The sequence below is a fragment of the Orycteropus afer genome, unplaced genomic scaffold (assembly GCF_000298275.1).
Source record: "Orycteropus afer afer isolate SDZICR_OR568_19922 unplaced genomic scaffold, OryAfe1.0 scaffold00188, whole genome shotgun sequence".
Taxonomy (NCBI): domain Eukaryota; kingdom Metazoa; phylum Chordata; class Mammalia; order Tubulidentata; family Orycteropodidae; genus Orycteropus; species Orycteropus afer.
Genome location: NW_006921775.1, coordinates 220,694 through 237,149, shown reverse-complemented (window position 1 = coordinate 237,149; position 16,456 = coordinate 220,694). Strand labels below are relative to the sequence as shown.

The window sequence follows — 16,456 nt, the reverse complement described above, 5'->3', positions numbered from 1 at the left end:
ATTATTATTATTATTAGCTTAGCGTCCACATTCAGAGATTCTGATGTAATATGATTGGCCTGGGATGGGGCCCAGGTGATTGCAGTATGCAGCCAGGGTTGGGATTCACTAGCCTAGACAATGAACTTGTTGAGAGAAGAGTGATGGTTTTCTTCTTTGTGAATGAAAGGGCTCAGTCCGGGTCTAACCAGTGAGGCCTCGCACGTTGGACCTGAGGAGTGCTTCTGGGAGCCTTCTCTGCCCTTGTGTAGCAGTTACCCACATTTTATTGTAATTGCTTATTTCTTTGCCCTCTGGCTTAGCATTTCTGGAAGTGTTGTCTGTGGCTCACCTGTAGTAGAACTCTCTGGGTATGTTAAAATGCATGTTCCAGAGCCTTTCTCCAGACCTACAATATTAGATTCTCTGGGTAGGGCCAGGAATTGTGCATTTTAAATTTATGTCCAGGTGATTTGATGTAAGCTAATGTTGGGGGGAGCTACTGCTCTAAACAGTAAACTTGAAGGAAGTGGGAACCTGTCCTTCTGGCCCACCATTTTATCCCCAGGACCAGAACAGAACCTGGAACAAGGATGGGGTGAGGGCTATAGTTGCGTTGGAGTTGGTGGCAGGCAGGGCTTATACTCTGGAATCAGAATGTAGCCCTGGGAATTAGCTGCTGTAAGTGCTCAAGAAAAAAGCCTGAAGGTCCTGAGTTAACCCACAGCTTGACTAAGCCCAGATCTTGGCAGTCTAGACTAGCAGAGGAAGAGAATTCTGAAGTTGGGGGGTGGGAAGTAGGGGGTGGACTGAGGCAGTGGTACCCAGGAGCAAAAATGCCCCAGCTTCTGACCCAGTGATGGACAGATACTCAAGCAGAGCTCACAGGTGTGAGACTGGGATCACAGCACAGTGGGGGCCAGGTGCATATTGAGGGTCTTTGTTTATGGAGATATCAGATGTCTGGGCTGACCTCTGTGATTGTCTTGTACTGCAGATGTGGAGAGCTCCCAAGATGGACAGCAGAAGGTGCTGGCAGCTCTGAGGCTAAACAATACCTTGCTAAAGCAATTCAAACCAATCCTGAAGGACACCCTGGAAGAGAAACTTGAAAGCATGGGAATTAAGAGGGTAAGTTCTAGGGCCTCTATCTTAAGGGCTGATAACTACAATTTAGACACAAGTTGCTCTTAGGCCAATAAATGGTTGATTGTCCTTTTACACCATAAGCTCATTCATCTCATGTGTTCTATTCGGGGGTTCCTTTGGTGTCCTGGAATAGAAACCCATGTGGCTTCTCCCTCATCTCACAGCAGCAGGGTTTCCTTCATGTCTTCATCTCTGTTTCCTTCATTTCTTCATCTCTCCAGGGCCAGTGTTGCTTCCTTGCATCCTGACCTCTCAATGCTTTCCACTCTTCGGTTACTTACTTACTTTTGTGTCTAATTAAATTTTCTTACAAAGGAAAATTTAACTGGCTCAGTCTGGCCTATGGATGAGTCCCTTTTGGGTAAAGTGTCCATCTCTGAGACAACCACGGCCACATTCACTATTATTCTTTACATTAGTGGCTGTGGGTGGGGCAGGCACTGAAAGTTAGGTCTTGAATGCCATTGTTCCCTTATGCTTGTGCTTAACCAGAGGCATCAATGAAATGTATTATTAAATAAACTATACCTTGTTATTTAAGTTATAGAAAACACTATTTGTATAGAATAAGATTAGGAAAAATAATAGACCCAGATTTGATTTAGTAATGATGTTCACTAATCTAACTTTTTCTGCTCCTGCTTAACCTAATTTTGGCCCTGTCTTCACACTTGATTAAATAATTTCTTCCTAAACTTGATTAAATCCTCATCTTGGATTCAGATACCTCCTAAGACCCTTGGATGGGTGCATGTCAAAAGTCCAAGCAACTTTCAGTAGGTTTTGGAAGGGTACCTAGCTCTTATCTTTTGCAGTTTAGTTTTCCAAATATTGTTAGCCATGGACAATGTGTCTGGCGTAATGGTGGTACCTGGGGAGACAAAAAGGAAGAAGCCATGGTCTCTCATCTTAGGGATCCTGTGGGTGGGAAGAAAGCATGTCCCATCTAAGTCCATTAGGCTGTGATGTGGATGAAGTAATGCAGCCACATTACATTACCCTGCTGTGCACATCCTGATGGGCCTGCAAATGCTGTGCTATCACACTTCCAACAGTGGGTGGAGCCACTGTTCACCCTGCTCTGATCCTCATCTGGTGCCCTCCTAGAAAGTGTCAGGTGCTGGTATGGTGACTTCCTGGTCAGCAGCCACAGGTGTGAGAAGCTTAGGGGAAGGAGAAGAAAGGGAGCCTCTGTCTCTAAAGGTGGACTTCTGTCTCTTTGAGGATGCAAAAGGAATCTCAGTTCAGACACTGAGATATGTGGAGACCCTCCTAAGAACCCAGCGGGATCAGAAGGCTGGAAGGTTTTCAGAGTTTCTGAGCCTGAGGGAAAAGCTCATCAAGGAAACTACCAGAAGAGTGAAGGAGAGACAGAAGAATGGGGCCATGGTGGCCCAGCCAGATGGTGAGTCCCCAGGTATATTGGCGTGCTCTGGGAGGTCTGCTTCTCGCCAAAGCGTGTTTGCACAGAGGAGATATGATCCTTGCCTCCCTTTAGAAACATTGCTCTGAAAGTCCAAGCTGGTAAGGTCCTCAGAGATTACTGAGTCCTAAAGCCCTCTGTTGGGGTAACTGAGGTAAGGTGTTGGTGAGCCATGTATCCAGGGTCACACAGGGAATTGGAAGGAAACCCATAGCTAGAACTTGTGGTCAACCCTGGACTTGCTCTGCTCAGACAGGCTGCCTCGCTTAGTAGTTTCAGTTCTGTGCTGCTTTACTTGGTGTGGCCACCACCTGAGTTTCTCTCTCACAGGGAGCAACCTCTAACTTGCTGGTTCTACAAATCAGGCATGTCAGCACTGGCAGACAGGCCCAAGACCTGGGAGCTTTGAGGCTACAAGTGGAGGCAAATATAAATCAAACGAAAATTTCCTCAGAGCTCAGCTATTCCCTGCTCTCAGTGCCGTGGGAGAGCGTTAGAGGCTGGACCAGTTCTGTATTGTAACAGATCTCAGAGCTCAGGCTTGGTTTCCTGGGCCTGCTCACAGCTGCTGCTTTGCCTCTTGTTCCTGTCCCTGGAGCCAACAAACACAAGGAAGGTCCTTGTGGATCTTGTGGAGGATTAAAGTCTATAGATGAGGAACCTGGAGTATCTGTCCTCAAGGAGGTTATGGAGCTAGAAAATATGTGAAAGCCCCAATTCTAGAGGATTGGTGGGTTTCAGTGGGCTGGGCCCTCTTACACAGGGTAATGCTCCAGCTCCTCTCCCAGTGTCTCCTCAGTCATGACCATATGTGGCTGGGGGTAGGTCAGTTCATTTGTCATCTGGGGTCTAGGCAGACCCAACCTGAGCTCTTCTTTCAAAGGAATTTTCCAGAATGTGGTCCACACATCTGGGGATATGAGTGAGGATTTTAATTGGTACATAGACCAATATTTTAAAAACTTAACCTTTATTTTTCTTCATGTGAATTAGAAAACATACTACTAAGCTCATTGATCCTGTGATCCCATGGACAAGTGTAAATCAGGTATCTTATGTTTAAAAATGGTATCATATAAAAATGTTAAATAGATAACAGGACAGTTAGTATGAGAATATTGTAAAAATTATGCCGATGATCTAGAAAACTCTGTCCTATTTAGTTTAAACTTCTAGTCTTAAAATCCCTAAGGATAGGACAATTCTCAGTCTTGCACAGAAATTTCAGGTAGAATTCTTTCATTTCCAGAGTTTGTCTTAGTTGCTTTCTTACTTGTCTTTCATACTTAAGTTGTAAGCTCATATTTCTCACTCATTTACTCTAATTTTCACTCATTCACTCACTCCTTCAGGTAGTACAGTGGTTGCCGAGGCCTGACTGTGCCAGGGCCTACCTCCTCTGCTGGGAAACCAGTCAGGACAAGGTGACAGTAAGACTGTGATGGAGCCAGGCACAGGGGTGGTGGAAGCTCAGAGGAAGGAGGGAGCAGGGACTTAGGGAAGCGGAATAGAAATGCCCTCCAAGTCCCAGATTCCAAGAGAAAGGAAAGGGTCTGGCTTCTGGGTGCCATCCTCTACTCCCTGCAGCCCTTGTTCCTATGGTCAGAAAGCAGAGAGTGAGAGACTCCCAATTGCCTTCTCACCCTTTTCCTGCCTGTGATTCTGCCTACTCTGGGGCACCACTGAGGCGTGAGGTGAGCACTGTGTTTTTAGGGCAGACTTTGTAGCTTTCCAGTTCCGTGCCCACGTGTTCCCTTTCTGGGACCCACAAATGCTGTACTAATGCTGTCCTCCCGTCTCTGTGCAGACAGTGCCTCTTCTCTTGTTTTGGAGCAAGGCCATGCAGCAAAGGCAGTGAATGGCAAGAGCTGTGGATTTAGGGCAGAATGACTCTGAGTTTGCATCCACCACTTACTTCCATGGAATCTTGGGCAAGTCCCTTAATCTCTTGAAACCTCCATAAAGTAGGGAAATGATACTCTCTGAAGATGTTCTGAGGTCCAGTTCTGAGTAAATGTGTTTTATAAGAGCGTGTATTTCCAACATTTTTGACCTTGAACTACTGTAAAAAGTGCATTTTACATTGTGACTGAGTCCACACATACAAGTTTTATGGAACAGTACTTACTCTGACTCTCTGTAATGCACTTTCTCTCTTCTTTTTCCATAAAAAGATTGTTGATCCTGGACCCCTCTATGGGTGATGATACAGTTTGGAAAATAAGAGAGACTGTATCTAATTGCATGTCTTTGGCACCATTTTATCACAGCAGCATTGAGTAGTGGGTTGTGTGTGAATCTTGAAGGCACTATGGTCCTGTGGTGACCTCTGGTGGCAGCAGGGCCTTCCTGCAAGGCTGCCCACACTCCAATGGTTGCAGCTTGTGTGGGTAGTGAGGGGACATGGCGTTGGTAAGATCAGCCTTCAGGACTGCTGTGGCGTGAGCTGCAGACCTGAGGGGCTCCTCTTGAGGCTGGCTGACTCCTGTTTATCTCCTATAATGATGATATGACCCTGGAATACTTGACTTATCTCTGATGAAACTGTAGTCCTTAGTCCCAGACCTGTGTCTTAGAGCTTAAGGCTGGAGTCAGGCCAGGTGGGACACCTGGATGGGGTGATTGTGGGGGAGAGGTGCAACTACTACATCTACTTTGGCTGTTACAGTGTAAGTGTGACTTACTCATTCTATTTCCAGTGTTGGACCCTCTCTCTACGTTCAGTCCAGTTTGAGAGCCCAGCACAGGTATGCTCTGAGAGTCATTCCTATCTGTTTCCAGTCAAAAGCCAGTGGAGCCCACTGGTCACCAAAAAGGCTCAGCCAGAGACTAGGACCCTGCATATGGCATCACCATCCAAGCCAGCAGAATTGCCCATGCCGATGCTTCAGAGCCGTCGTGACAACCGTGGCCCTGACCTGACCCAGGTGCCCACCCCCACTCCATGCCCCAGAGTGCATGGGCCTGCCAGCAGCCCTGCTTCCCTAGGACCTGGGCTGAGGTGAGTCCCAGATTCCCCAGATTCTGCACTCTAACCAGGTCTGTGGCAGAGGCTCCTAGCCCCAGGCATCCCTGCTCTGGGCTCCTCACAGGCTTCTGAAGACTGAGGCAGAGACAGGTGTGAACAGGAGGTGCCTCAGGGGTAGTCCAATGCATACTCTGAAGAAGACACTTGGGAACCCTTTGCTTTCGGCCAAGTAGAGAGAGAGAGAAAGAAAGATTTACTTCAAGGGATTGACTCACATGATTGTGGGGGCCAGCAAATCCAAGATCTGTAGGTCAGGCAGCAGGCTGAAACTCTTAGAGGCTGGTGTCCTAAAATCTGTGGGGCAGACAAGGGAAAGAGTGCAGAGGAGAAGGGCTGGGGAGGGAGGGAGGAAGAGAGAGAGAGAGAAAGAGAGAGAGTGCGAGCAAGTTCTGTGAAAATATAGAGGGAGAACATGCACTAAAGAAATTCACTTTTCAACTTACTGATTGATTAGATTATGTTAGATTACATTAGGTAAGGTCATTTCATTAGATTGCATTATGGAAAGTGATCGTGTTACATTCCATGAGATTAAATTATGGAATAACAATTAGTATTTGACCAAACTACTAGGTACCATAGCCTAGCCAAACTGACACATAAATTAACCATCACACCTCTCCTCCCTTTACCCATCTCTTTCCTAAGCCTCATTTACCAGAGAAAGAGCTGGGTCCTCAGGCAGGCAAAGATGCCCCCTCCAAGCCTCATCTTCTGAAGGGAGAAGCTGGTGTGACAGCTGTATTTCAAGATGGTGCCTGGTTGTTACCTAGGCCCAAGTCGGGGGGCAAGGCTGGCTCTGGGTAAAACAAATCAGCTTGTAAGGCGGTGATACTTACTTAAACTTTTTTTGTCTGATGTGCATACCCTTTATTTTCCCTCCTTCATGGGATGTCAGTACACCCCCATTCAGTTCTGAAGAAGACTCAGAGAGAGACACTGTACGGCGTGTGTCTCTTCAGCAACCACGAGTTACTTCCAGGATGGGGTCCCGGCCAGAGGATGACTGGGACTGGTCTGACACGGAGACTTCAGAGGGAAATGCCCAGCCCCCTGGCAAGGGTTCAGGTGGGCTGGCTTCCTCAGGTGAGTGGACTGTGACTGCTGGGGTAGCCCTTCTCTAGTCTAGATTATTTTCGCTCTGGAAACACCTTCAATTTTTTTTAGGCTTTCTGATTTGGCAGATCTTTGTATTGTGATTTGGAGAGAGTAATCCTTCCTGCCATCAGATATAAGGAGCCCCCTGGTGGCGTAGTGCCTAAGGCATTTGACAGCTAACCAGAAGGCTGGCGGTTCAAACCTACCAGCCACTCCTTGGAAGGAAGATTGGGCCATCTACTTCTGTAGAGATACCACTACCACTTTGGAAACCCAAGGAGGGGTTGTTATGAGTCGAATTGACTTGACGGCAGTGAGGTTTTTTTTTTTTTTTTTGGTGGTACAGTGGTTAAATTCTTGGCTGCTAACCTAAGATTGGTGGTTTGAACCCAATAGCCACTCTGTGGGAGAAAGATGTGGCAGTCTGCTCACATAAACATTACATCCTTGGAAACCCTGTGGGGCAGTTCTACTCTGTCCTGTAGGGTTGCTGTGAGTCAAAATTGAAATTGATGGTAATAGCTCCCCCCCTACACCCCCAAATGGGCCATCAGATACTTTCCTAGGATAGCAGAGACATCAGGAGAAAGAATTTGGGTGAGGTTTATTTTCTTCCTTTTTGACATTGAGTTGTTTAATTGTGGCAGGTTGTAGGGAGCCCACTTACCCTTTTCTCTTTAGGTTCTTAGCAGTAGAGAATAAACATTAGGCCAGACCTGTGATCAGATCCTTGCTCTAGTGATGGTGAACAGACAGTGATGCGTAAGGCATAGGCTTTGGTTAAGTGTAGATTGGAGAATAGCCAGCACCTGAAGCTGCAACCTTCTTAAACCTAGACCATGACTATTCTTGTGCTTGGAGATGAGCCGGCAAAGCAGACCATGAATGGGTTTAATTTGGCAGCTGTGTGGAGGATCTCAGCCAGATACCAAATCCAGTCACAGGTGCAGGAAGAAGGCTAGAAAGAAAGAGAAAGTTGACATTACATTTTTAATCCAGTAACCTATTCCCAGGTGAGCCATGGCCCAGGGGATGTTGTGGTTTTACCTTCTGGCAGGCTACTTTTCCTGGGAAGGAGAGAGTAAGAAGGTGAGGAGAGAAACTGAGAGGGTATCTCTCCTATGCGCATCCATCTTGGGGGGTAGACCAGACATTCCCTCTTCTATGGAATCTGGAGGCAAGAGAGAAAAGAGTTTCCTTCTATGATGTCTGTAGGTTTTGCAAATGATTAATGCAGTAAGCTGCTAACCAAAAGGTTGGTGATTTAAGTTCACTGCAAGGCATCTCAAAAGAAAGGCCTGGTGATCTGCTTCTAAGAAATCAACCACTGAAAACCCCGTGGAACACTTCTTTGACCCACATAGTGTTGCCTTGAGTTGGAGGCAACTCAGTGGCAACTAGTTTGATTTTTTGGTTTTCTGTGTTTTTATTGCTGGGTGCTCACCAAGCATGGTGCCCAGCAAATCTCTTTGCTTATTTCCTCCATTTACTCCTCACCCCACCTATGAGGTAAGGCTATATTGCTTACATCCTTACATATGGAAAAACCACGGCTCCTGGATGCTTAGTTACTTGTTTAAGACCACAGAACCAGTGTCATGGCTCTCTAACTTATTTGGCATTATGTTTTTGAAGTTAGTGAGTTGGAATCATTTTCACTTTTACTTGTAAAACAAATGTTTGTCCAGGAAAGGCTGCCATTAGCCACATTCCTAATTTTAAGAGTATGGGCACGGTCTTTTATGCTGCCTGAGTTCCTGAGCACTAGATAGAGAGGTAGTGCTCAGCAGAGTTAATGCTCACTGTAGGAAAAGCAGCATCCAGGGTCAGTGTAAATTACAACTTTAAGGGAACACAGTTTGCTACAACATTTTGACCAATCAAGTTACCTGTCATGTACATAGTGTAACAAACATAACTTTTGGTAACAAAGAATAGTGAGGAGTGGATTTCCCGGTTAGCCTTGAGATGTGGAGGGTGATAGTCACGGAATGTCACAGACTGCCTCAAGCCCCCACCTTTGTGCCCTAGCAGTCCTTTTAATATTTCAGGAAATTTCTTTGCCCTTTTAAGAAAAGTGACTATTAGTTTTGAAAGCTGCTGTAACAAAGTACCACGAACTGAGTGGCTGAAAACAATGGACATTTATTCTCTCACTGTCCTGGAGGCCAGAAGTCTGAATTCAGAGTGTCAGAAGGGCCACACTCTCTCCAGAGTCTCTAGGGGAAGATCCTGTGCCTCTCCCAGCTTCTGGTGGCTTTAGGCATTCCTTGATTTGTGGCCACCTAACTTCAATCCCTGCCTCTGCCATCACAGGGCATCCTTCCTTGTGTGTTTTCTCATCTTATAAGGGTACCAATTCTAAAGAGATTTGGACCCACCCTAATGGCTTCAGCATAACTAATTACAACTGTGATAACCCTGTTTCCAAATAAGGTCACATTCTGAGGTCCAGGGGTTAGGACTTCAGCATATCCTTTTGGGAAACACAATTCAAACCATAGCAGATATTCGATCCATAGATGAAAAAGATATCATGGAGATTTAAGTTAAATATATGACAGCTGGAATGAAAATACTCATTAAACTTGTAATTTTCTACCTGACAGGCTACAATGAACAATTTTCTTCTAAAACAACCATGCCACCTCCCATTCTTTCAAGGTTTTCTTGGACTGTAGCTTATGGCTTCATTTTCTAGCCAAGGATTAACTCAAGAACACGGAAATTACAGTTTTATGTTTCCAAATTTAATAAATGGAAGCACTGGGATTGAAGGCTAGGTTGGTGTAATCTTCAAAATCCATGCTCTTCTTGAGTTTGTGGTAGTTTGTCATCTCCAGAGTATAATCTCAGCCTTCCAATCCATCAGAAACAACCAGAAGCAGATCTTAGGTGAAGTTACAGTGGTCTGCCAGGAGGGTGATAGGATGAGAAGAAAAATGAACTGGAGTAAGAAGTCCTCAGATACTTGTTGAATCAGTCCCTTGATTGTCCTTGTGCAATATGCCTCAGTTCCTTTGATAAAAAATGAGGTATTTGGACAACATGATTAATGAAGAAGTGAGGAACACAGTAACTAGTATATTTGTTGTTGTTAGTTGCCATCAAGTAGGGTCCAGTTCACAGCAACCTTACGTATGTATGTGTGTGTATATGTGCGTGTGTGTGTGTGTGTAAAACAGAACAAAGCATTGCTTGGTCTTGTGTCATCCTCACAGTTGGTGGTGAGTCTGTTGTTGCAGCTGTTGTTTCAATCCATCTCATGGAGAATTCCTTTCATTTTTGATGACTCTCTACTAAGGTGCTCTGGTAGCATAGTGCCTAAGGCATTTGACTGCTAACCAGAAGGCTGGCAGTTCAAACCCACCAACCACTCCTTGGAAGGAAGGTTGGGCAATCTACTTCTGTAGTGATACTGCCTTGGCAACCCAAGGAGGGGTCACTATGAGTCGGGGTCAACTTGACGGCATATAACAACAACAATTCCTTTACTAAGCATGATATCTTTTTCTAATGAATCTGGTACATAGCAAGCCCTTCGCAAACGTTTCTTAAATGAATACCTGAACTGTGGGTTGTTGCAGCTCTAAAAAGTCTGCTCGGGTCCTCAGACATTTGAATTCTACAACGTTGTTGTTAGCTTCCGCTTCTTGATCATTCCTGGGTTGGGGACATCATCTTGGTCTGCCATATCGGTAGGGGCCCATTAATAATCCATGTCACTATTTAGTGCCTTTTCTTCTTCTTCTTCTTTTCTTTTTTAACTTTTGTTTTTGATTTGGGCAAAAGTTTACAGGCATACTCGTTTTCCATTCAACCGTTCATACACATTTTGTTTTGTGACATTGATTGCAATCCCCACAATGTAACAGCTCTCCTCCCACTTCCTCCCTGTGGTTACTTTTCCCCTGTGTCCTTCTTTCCTATACTTTCCTGCCTTCTGAACTTTTTCCCCATGGAAATGCTGCTTTTCTGGTCTTCCATGGTTGATTATTCTAAGGAATGCACATCCTTTGGTGTAATTGTTCACCTTGTAGACTTGTCTATTGTTTGGCTGAAAGTTAAGCCACGGGAGTGAGTTCAATTCCAGGCCTGAAGGTTGACTAGGGGCCATAGTCTCGGGGTTTCACTAGTGTTAACCCCTTTGCTGTACAGAATTCTGCAGAAAGCCTGCCTTGCCTGCAGCCTGCATGTGCTGATTTATATCTACGATGTTTCTTCTTGTTACTGTGTGAAGACATCAAAGGAGCTATGTCTGCATGTTAGCCATGCCATTCATGTGCCAAACTAAGCTGAGGTCCTGCCTCAGCCTCCTGTTAAGAGAGAAGAACAACTTCCTAAACCTCCATCACCAGCCAGGCCATTAAGTCTACACAGTTATATTTTTAGATTATTAGGAGTCTCTTTTCACCAGGCTCACATTGGGCTGGGCCTTCTGTTTCTCCTTGCCCCTCTTCTTTGTAGTTACTCTGCCTTCTTCCTCCTGACCCTTCTCTACAATCCCTATATAGGCACCAGAGCCTGGACCTGATCCACCTGGATGAAGTGGTCATTCTCCAGGTTTTCACACTGACATAGCCACCTGTTGCTCTTCCAGGAACACTGGTGCAGTTGATGGTCAAAAACCTGGAGAAGCAGCTCGAGGCTCCAGTGACGAAGCCAGCTGGAGGGGTCAGTCTGTTCTCATTGCCCAATACCAGGCCACAGAAAGCTGCCACACCAGGACAGAAGCCTCAGGTAAGGTGTAGGGTGCTTGGATGAAAATCCCTATAGAGCCTGCAGTCACAGTTTTGGAGACCTGGAGTGAGGATCCAAGATATGGCAAATCTCTAGTGGGACATTACAGGTGGCCTTGTTGCCTCCTTTTGCCTCTGCCCAGATAGATGGATAGCCACCTTGAAATACTATTTGTACATGCGGTTTGTGGCATGTGAACATTAGAAGGCCTTTCGGTTCATTATATAAGCAGCTGCTCAGTAGGTTTAATTTCTCCTGGCCAGCACACACTCCCATTTCCTGCCAGCAGGAGAATCTCAGAATTTGGTTTTGTGTCTGGCTTCCTGCATTGGCTTCCCTCTTCCAAATCAATTTCACTCCATGTGGACTTCTTCCCTTTCCTTAAGTATGCCAAAGACCTCAACGTGGGCTGGGTGTAGGGCAGATTTTTCTTAAGAGTGGAGATTGGAGTGGTATCACATGGCATATTAGAGTATACAGAAAAAACAAAACAAAACAAAACAAAAAAAACCCAAACTCACTGCTGTTGAGTTGGATCCGACACATAGCGACCCCTCCTTGAGTTTCTGAGGCAGTATCTCTACAGAAGTAGATTGACCAACCTTTCTTCTGGGGAGCTGCTGGTGGGTTTGAACCGCCAGCCCTCTGGGTAGCAGTCAAATGCCTTAGGCACTATGCCACCAGCGCTCTCTTAGAGAGCCTCCTCTACTGTTGACAAACCCTCCTTACTGCCTGCCCTCCCTTCCCCTTGCTAGGGAGCATTCCTGTTATTTTCTTAGACTGGAAAACTTGGAGGTCTCTTTACATCACACTCTTCATTTTTTGCCTTTGTCAACCAAAAACGTACAGTGTAGGATGAAGTGTGCTATAACCCTGAAATGAAGAAGTCATGGGCAATCATTGTTTGGTTTTCAATAGCATTTCCTCCCAGTTTCCTGCATAATGTATTTAGTTTATCACACAACTCATGTATGTTTCTGAGTCATGAGTCCAGATGATTAAAAAAATGACTTTTCCCTTTTCCCACATTGTGAAATAAAGCCAACAGCCCAAGATGGGCTAAGGCCCTACTCAGAACATGCTTGGTGCCCAAGCCCCTGGGTGGTTTATGATTGGTTGGCCTTATATTCCAGGATGTGTAGGATAACTTATATCAAAACAGGGTGGTCATGAGTCCTCTGGGCCAACTATGAGAGGAGGTAGGTACTTCAGCCCCTAGTGCATTCAGCTCAAGAACTTGGACTGGTCAAGGCTCTGGTCTTCCAGCTCCATCAATGTGTAGGGGATTACAAAATGTGCACAAAGGAAAAATTAAAGCATGAGCAACCTAATCTGCATATAGGTCCTTCCAAGGACCTTGCCTGGGTTTGTTGAGTGAGATTGCAGGGGACACTTTACAGCATTTGAAATCACTGACTCCAGGTCCCAGAAGCAGCCTCTCAAAGGCAGGGAGGATAAAGAAAGCAGGAGTAACAGCATCTCCCTACTGCTTTCTTCCAAATCTGCTTTTTGTCCCTATTTCCGTCCTGTACCTGCAGCCTCTTCCTTGGTCCCCATGCATTCTCTTCTCTCCCTCCCCTCTTGCAGCTTTCTGAAGATGAAAGTGACTTGGATATTTCTTCTTTGGAGGATCTCCCCCAGGACCTGGACCAGGAGAAGCCAAAACCTTTGGCTCGCTCACAGCTTCCAAAGAAGTTTGACACCAGTCCTTGGAGCTCCAGCCGACCGAGGGTCCCTGGCTGGTGATCCAGCCCAGAGCCTGGCTGGCCAGGAGGACCTGCCTTGTTACCCTGTTGTGGCCAGCTCAAGTTCCATCCAATAGAAAAGGCTGAGAACCTCTTGCCTTCACCAGCAACAAAGACATTTTCTCCCTTTGGAGAGAAACAGAACAGGGGACAGATATGATTTCTTCCCTAGCCACAAATGAGAATCCTGTCCCAGAGGCCCAGGGATCCCTGGCTGGGTGCCCCCAGGTTCCAAGGCTTGAGAAAGGACTATAACAGGACCTCCAAGCAATTTCTTTCCTCTACCCCCATATTCATACCAGGCTGAAAGGAGCTGTGCAGTCTCTATTTCTGGGCATTTGGTAAACTTGCAGGAATTCTATGGAGATGGGTCTTATATGGGATCTTTTTAACAGATGCCTCTGTCAATCATTCATTGATTTGTCCAAAGTCATTTACTGAGTGCCTACTCTGTGCCAAGGAGCTCTGGTGGTGTGATGCCTAAGGCATTTGACTGCTAACCAGAAGGCTGGTGGTTCAAACCCACCAGCCATTCCTTAGAAGGAAGATTGGGCACTTCTGTAGTGATACCGCCTCAGAAACCCAAGGAGGGGTTGTTATGAGTTGAATGCGACTCATGGCAGTGAGTGAGTGTGAGTGTGACTCTGTGCCAGGTCCTCTATAATTTTACTACTGAGTTAGGGGTGCAGGCAGAGGTGGGTAGGGCAGAAAGTTTATAGCTAATGATTGCAAAAAACCAAGCCTGCTACTATTGAGTTGATTCCTACTCATGGTGACTCCATGTGTTAACAGAAAAGAACTACTCCATAGGGTTTTCTTGGCTTTAATCTTTATGGAAGTTGATTTCTTGGTCTGTCTTCTGCCATGCCTCTGGGTGGGTTTGAACCATCAACCTTTAGGTTGGTAAATGAGCACAAACTGTTTGTGTCACCCAGTAAAAAAATCTAGTGAAAGAAAGTAGGATGTTATAGGAACATACAAGAGATAACCAAACAGCCCGGCATTATCTTGGAGAGCTTCCAGAATTGTGATGTCTGGCAGGATTTGTTCCTGTGTCGGGGGTGGGGAAGAGGGCTACTTGGCTGGAGTCTCATGCCACAAAAGGACCACAAATTTCATTTTTGGCATCTCTAAAATCAAATTATATACATAACCATTGTATTTTTTTTTGTAGTGTGAAAAGCATTAATTTATTATATGTAAACATTTAAATATAAAGTTTATAACTCTGTGATATTTCATCATTATTTTTGGTGCTTCAGAGGACAGAAAATGGGAGTGATCTGCACCTCAGTTATGTCCCTTTGGGTTCTTTGGGATGCAGTTACTGAGGTGGAGTTAGTAGTGCAAGAGGTTTACTGGGGTGTAACACCTGTGAAAGGTAAAGGTAGGGGAAGGAGAGTTGGGGAGGGAGACAGAGCCTCAGACTGCAAAGCATATATAACCTCCATGAGAGAAAAGGGCAAGGAGACCCCAGACTACAATGCAGGGCTGACTAAGCCTCCACCAACCCACTGGGGTGGTCCAGAGCACTAGGGATCACTTACCAGGCAGACATGGCTAGGCCCTTGTACTCCCACCCTACTTGGCCACTTTCTGGGCTGCTCAGGAAAAGCAGGAAGAGGGGAAAGGAAGGGAAAGCCAGGGCATCCAGGAGACAGAGAGCAAGTGGCAGAGGCATCCAGGTAAGGGGAGGGACCCAGGCCCAACACCCACGTGGCAGGAAAAGCAGAGGGGAAAGGAGTGGAAAGGAAAGGGCATCCAGGACAGAGTAAGCAAGTGGCAGAAGGATCCAGGTAAGGGAAGGGACCCAGGCCCTAACCTCCAAGTGGCAGGAAAAGCAGAGGGGAAAGGAAAGGAAAGCTAGAGCATCCAGAACAGAGTGAGTAAGCAGCAGAGAAATCCAGGTAAGGGGAGGGACCCAGGCCCCAACCCCCAAGTGGCAGGAAAAGTGAAGGGAAAAGGAAAGGAAAGCCAGGATGTCCAGGACAGAGAGAGCAAGTGGCAGGGATCCTGGTAAGGGGAGGGTGGAGAGGTTTTGAACAGCTAAGGGAGACAAACTTGTCTGTTGGTTTGTCATGCTCTGGTGGCATGTTGCTGTGAGGCTTAAGGCTATGCCACCAGTGTTTCAAATGGCAGCATGGTTGCACATGGTGCACAGGTTTTGGTGCAGCTTGCAGACTGAGAAAGACTAGGAAGAAGGAAGAGACCATCCACTTCTCAAAGAATTGGCCAGAATAGCAGAGAAACACTGTCTGTTACATTACTAGGCAACTATATGAACAGCCCAGAAACACTTGTCTGATACAGTGCAGGACGATGAGCCACTTAGGTTGGAAATAGTCTTGAAATAGGACAGGGAAAGTGCTGTATCATCAGAGTAGAACCAACCTTACTGATATGGATAAAGTAAAGCTTCCATTTGCTAACGTGACATGACTCAAATTTGAGAAACAGCTGCAAACATCCATTAATAATCACAACATGGAATGTATGAAGTGTGACTCTAGGAAAATTGGAAGTTGTCAAAAATGAAATGGAACACATAAAGATTGATATCCTAGGCATTAGTGAGCTGAAGTGGACTGGTTTGGGGCATTTTGAATCAGACACCCATATGATCTACTATGTCAGGAATGATAATTTGAGGAGGAGTGGTGTGGCATTCATCATCACAAAGGATGTATCAAGATCTGTCCTGAAGTACAGTGCTGTCAGTAATAGGATAATGTGGATACTTCTACAAGGAAGACCCATTAATATGACTATTACTCACATTTATGCACCAACCACCAAGGCCAAAGATAAGGAAATTGAAGATTTTTTATCAACTTAAGCAATCTGTAATTGACTGAATGTGCAATCAAGATGTGTTAATTATCACTGGTGACTGGAATGCAAGAGTTGGAAATAAAGAAGAATCACTGGTAGTGGGAAAATTTGGCCTTGGTGACAGACATAATGCTGGAGATCACATGATACAATTTTGCAAGACCAACAACTTATTCATTGTAAATACCTTTTTTTCAACAGCACAAATGGTGGCTATTCATGTAGACTTCACCAGATGGAATACACAGGAATCATATTGACTACACTTGTGGTAAGAGGTGATGGAAAAGCTTAATATCTTCAACCAAAACAAGGCCAGGAGCTGATTGTGGAACAGACCATCAACTGCTCATATGCAAGTTCAACTTGAAGTTGAAAACAATTAAAACAAGTCCACGAGAGCCAAAATATGACCTTGAATATATCCCTCCTGAATTTAGAGAACATCTAAAGGATAGATTT

The 16,456-nt window shown here is 45.4% G+C and overlaps 1 protein-coding gene across 1 annotated transcript in view; it reads left to right on the top strand.

Annotated features, from left to right (window-relative positions):
* The window catches only part of DZIP1L (DAZ interacting zinc finger protein 1 like), a 59,986-nt gene extending 46,823 nt beyond the window's left edge, over positions 1-13,163 (top strand). Inside the window, exons 10-15 of the mRNA XM_007947539.1 lie at positions 977-1,110; positions 2,353-2,545; positions 5,333-5,552; positions 6,478-6,647; positions 11,278-11,417; positions 13,005-13,163. Coding sequence (XP_007945730.1) covers positions 977-1,110; positions 2,353-2,545; positions 5,333-5,552; positions 6,478-6,647; positions 11,278-11,417; positions 13,005-13,163 — 1,016 coding nt within the window. The remainder of the gene's footprint in view (positions 1-976; positions 1,111-2,352; positions 2,546-5,332; positions 5,553-6,477; positions 6,648-11,277; positions 11,418-13,004) is intronic.
* Positions 13,164-16,456: the final 3,293 nt, after the last annotated feature.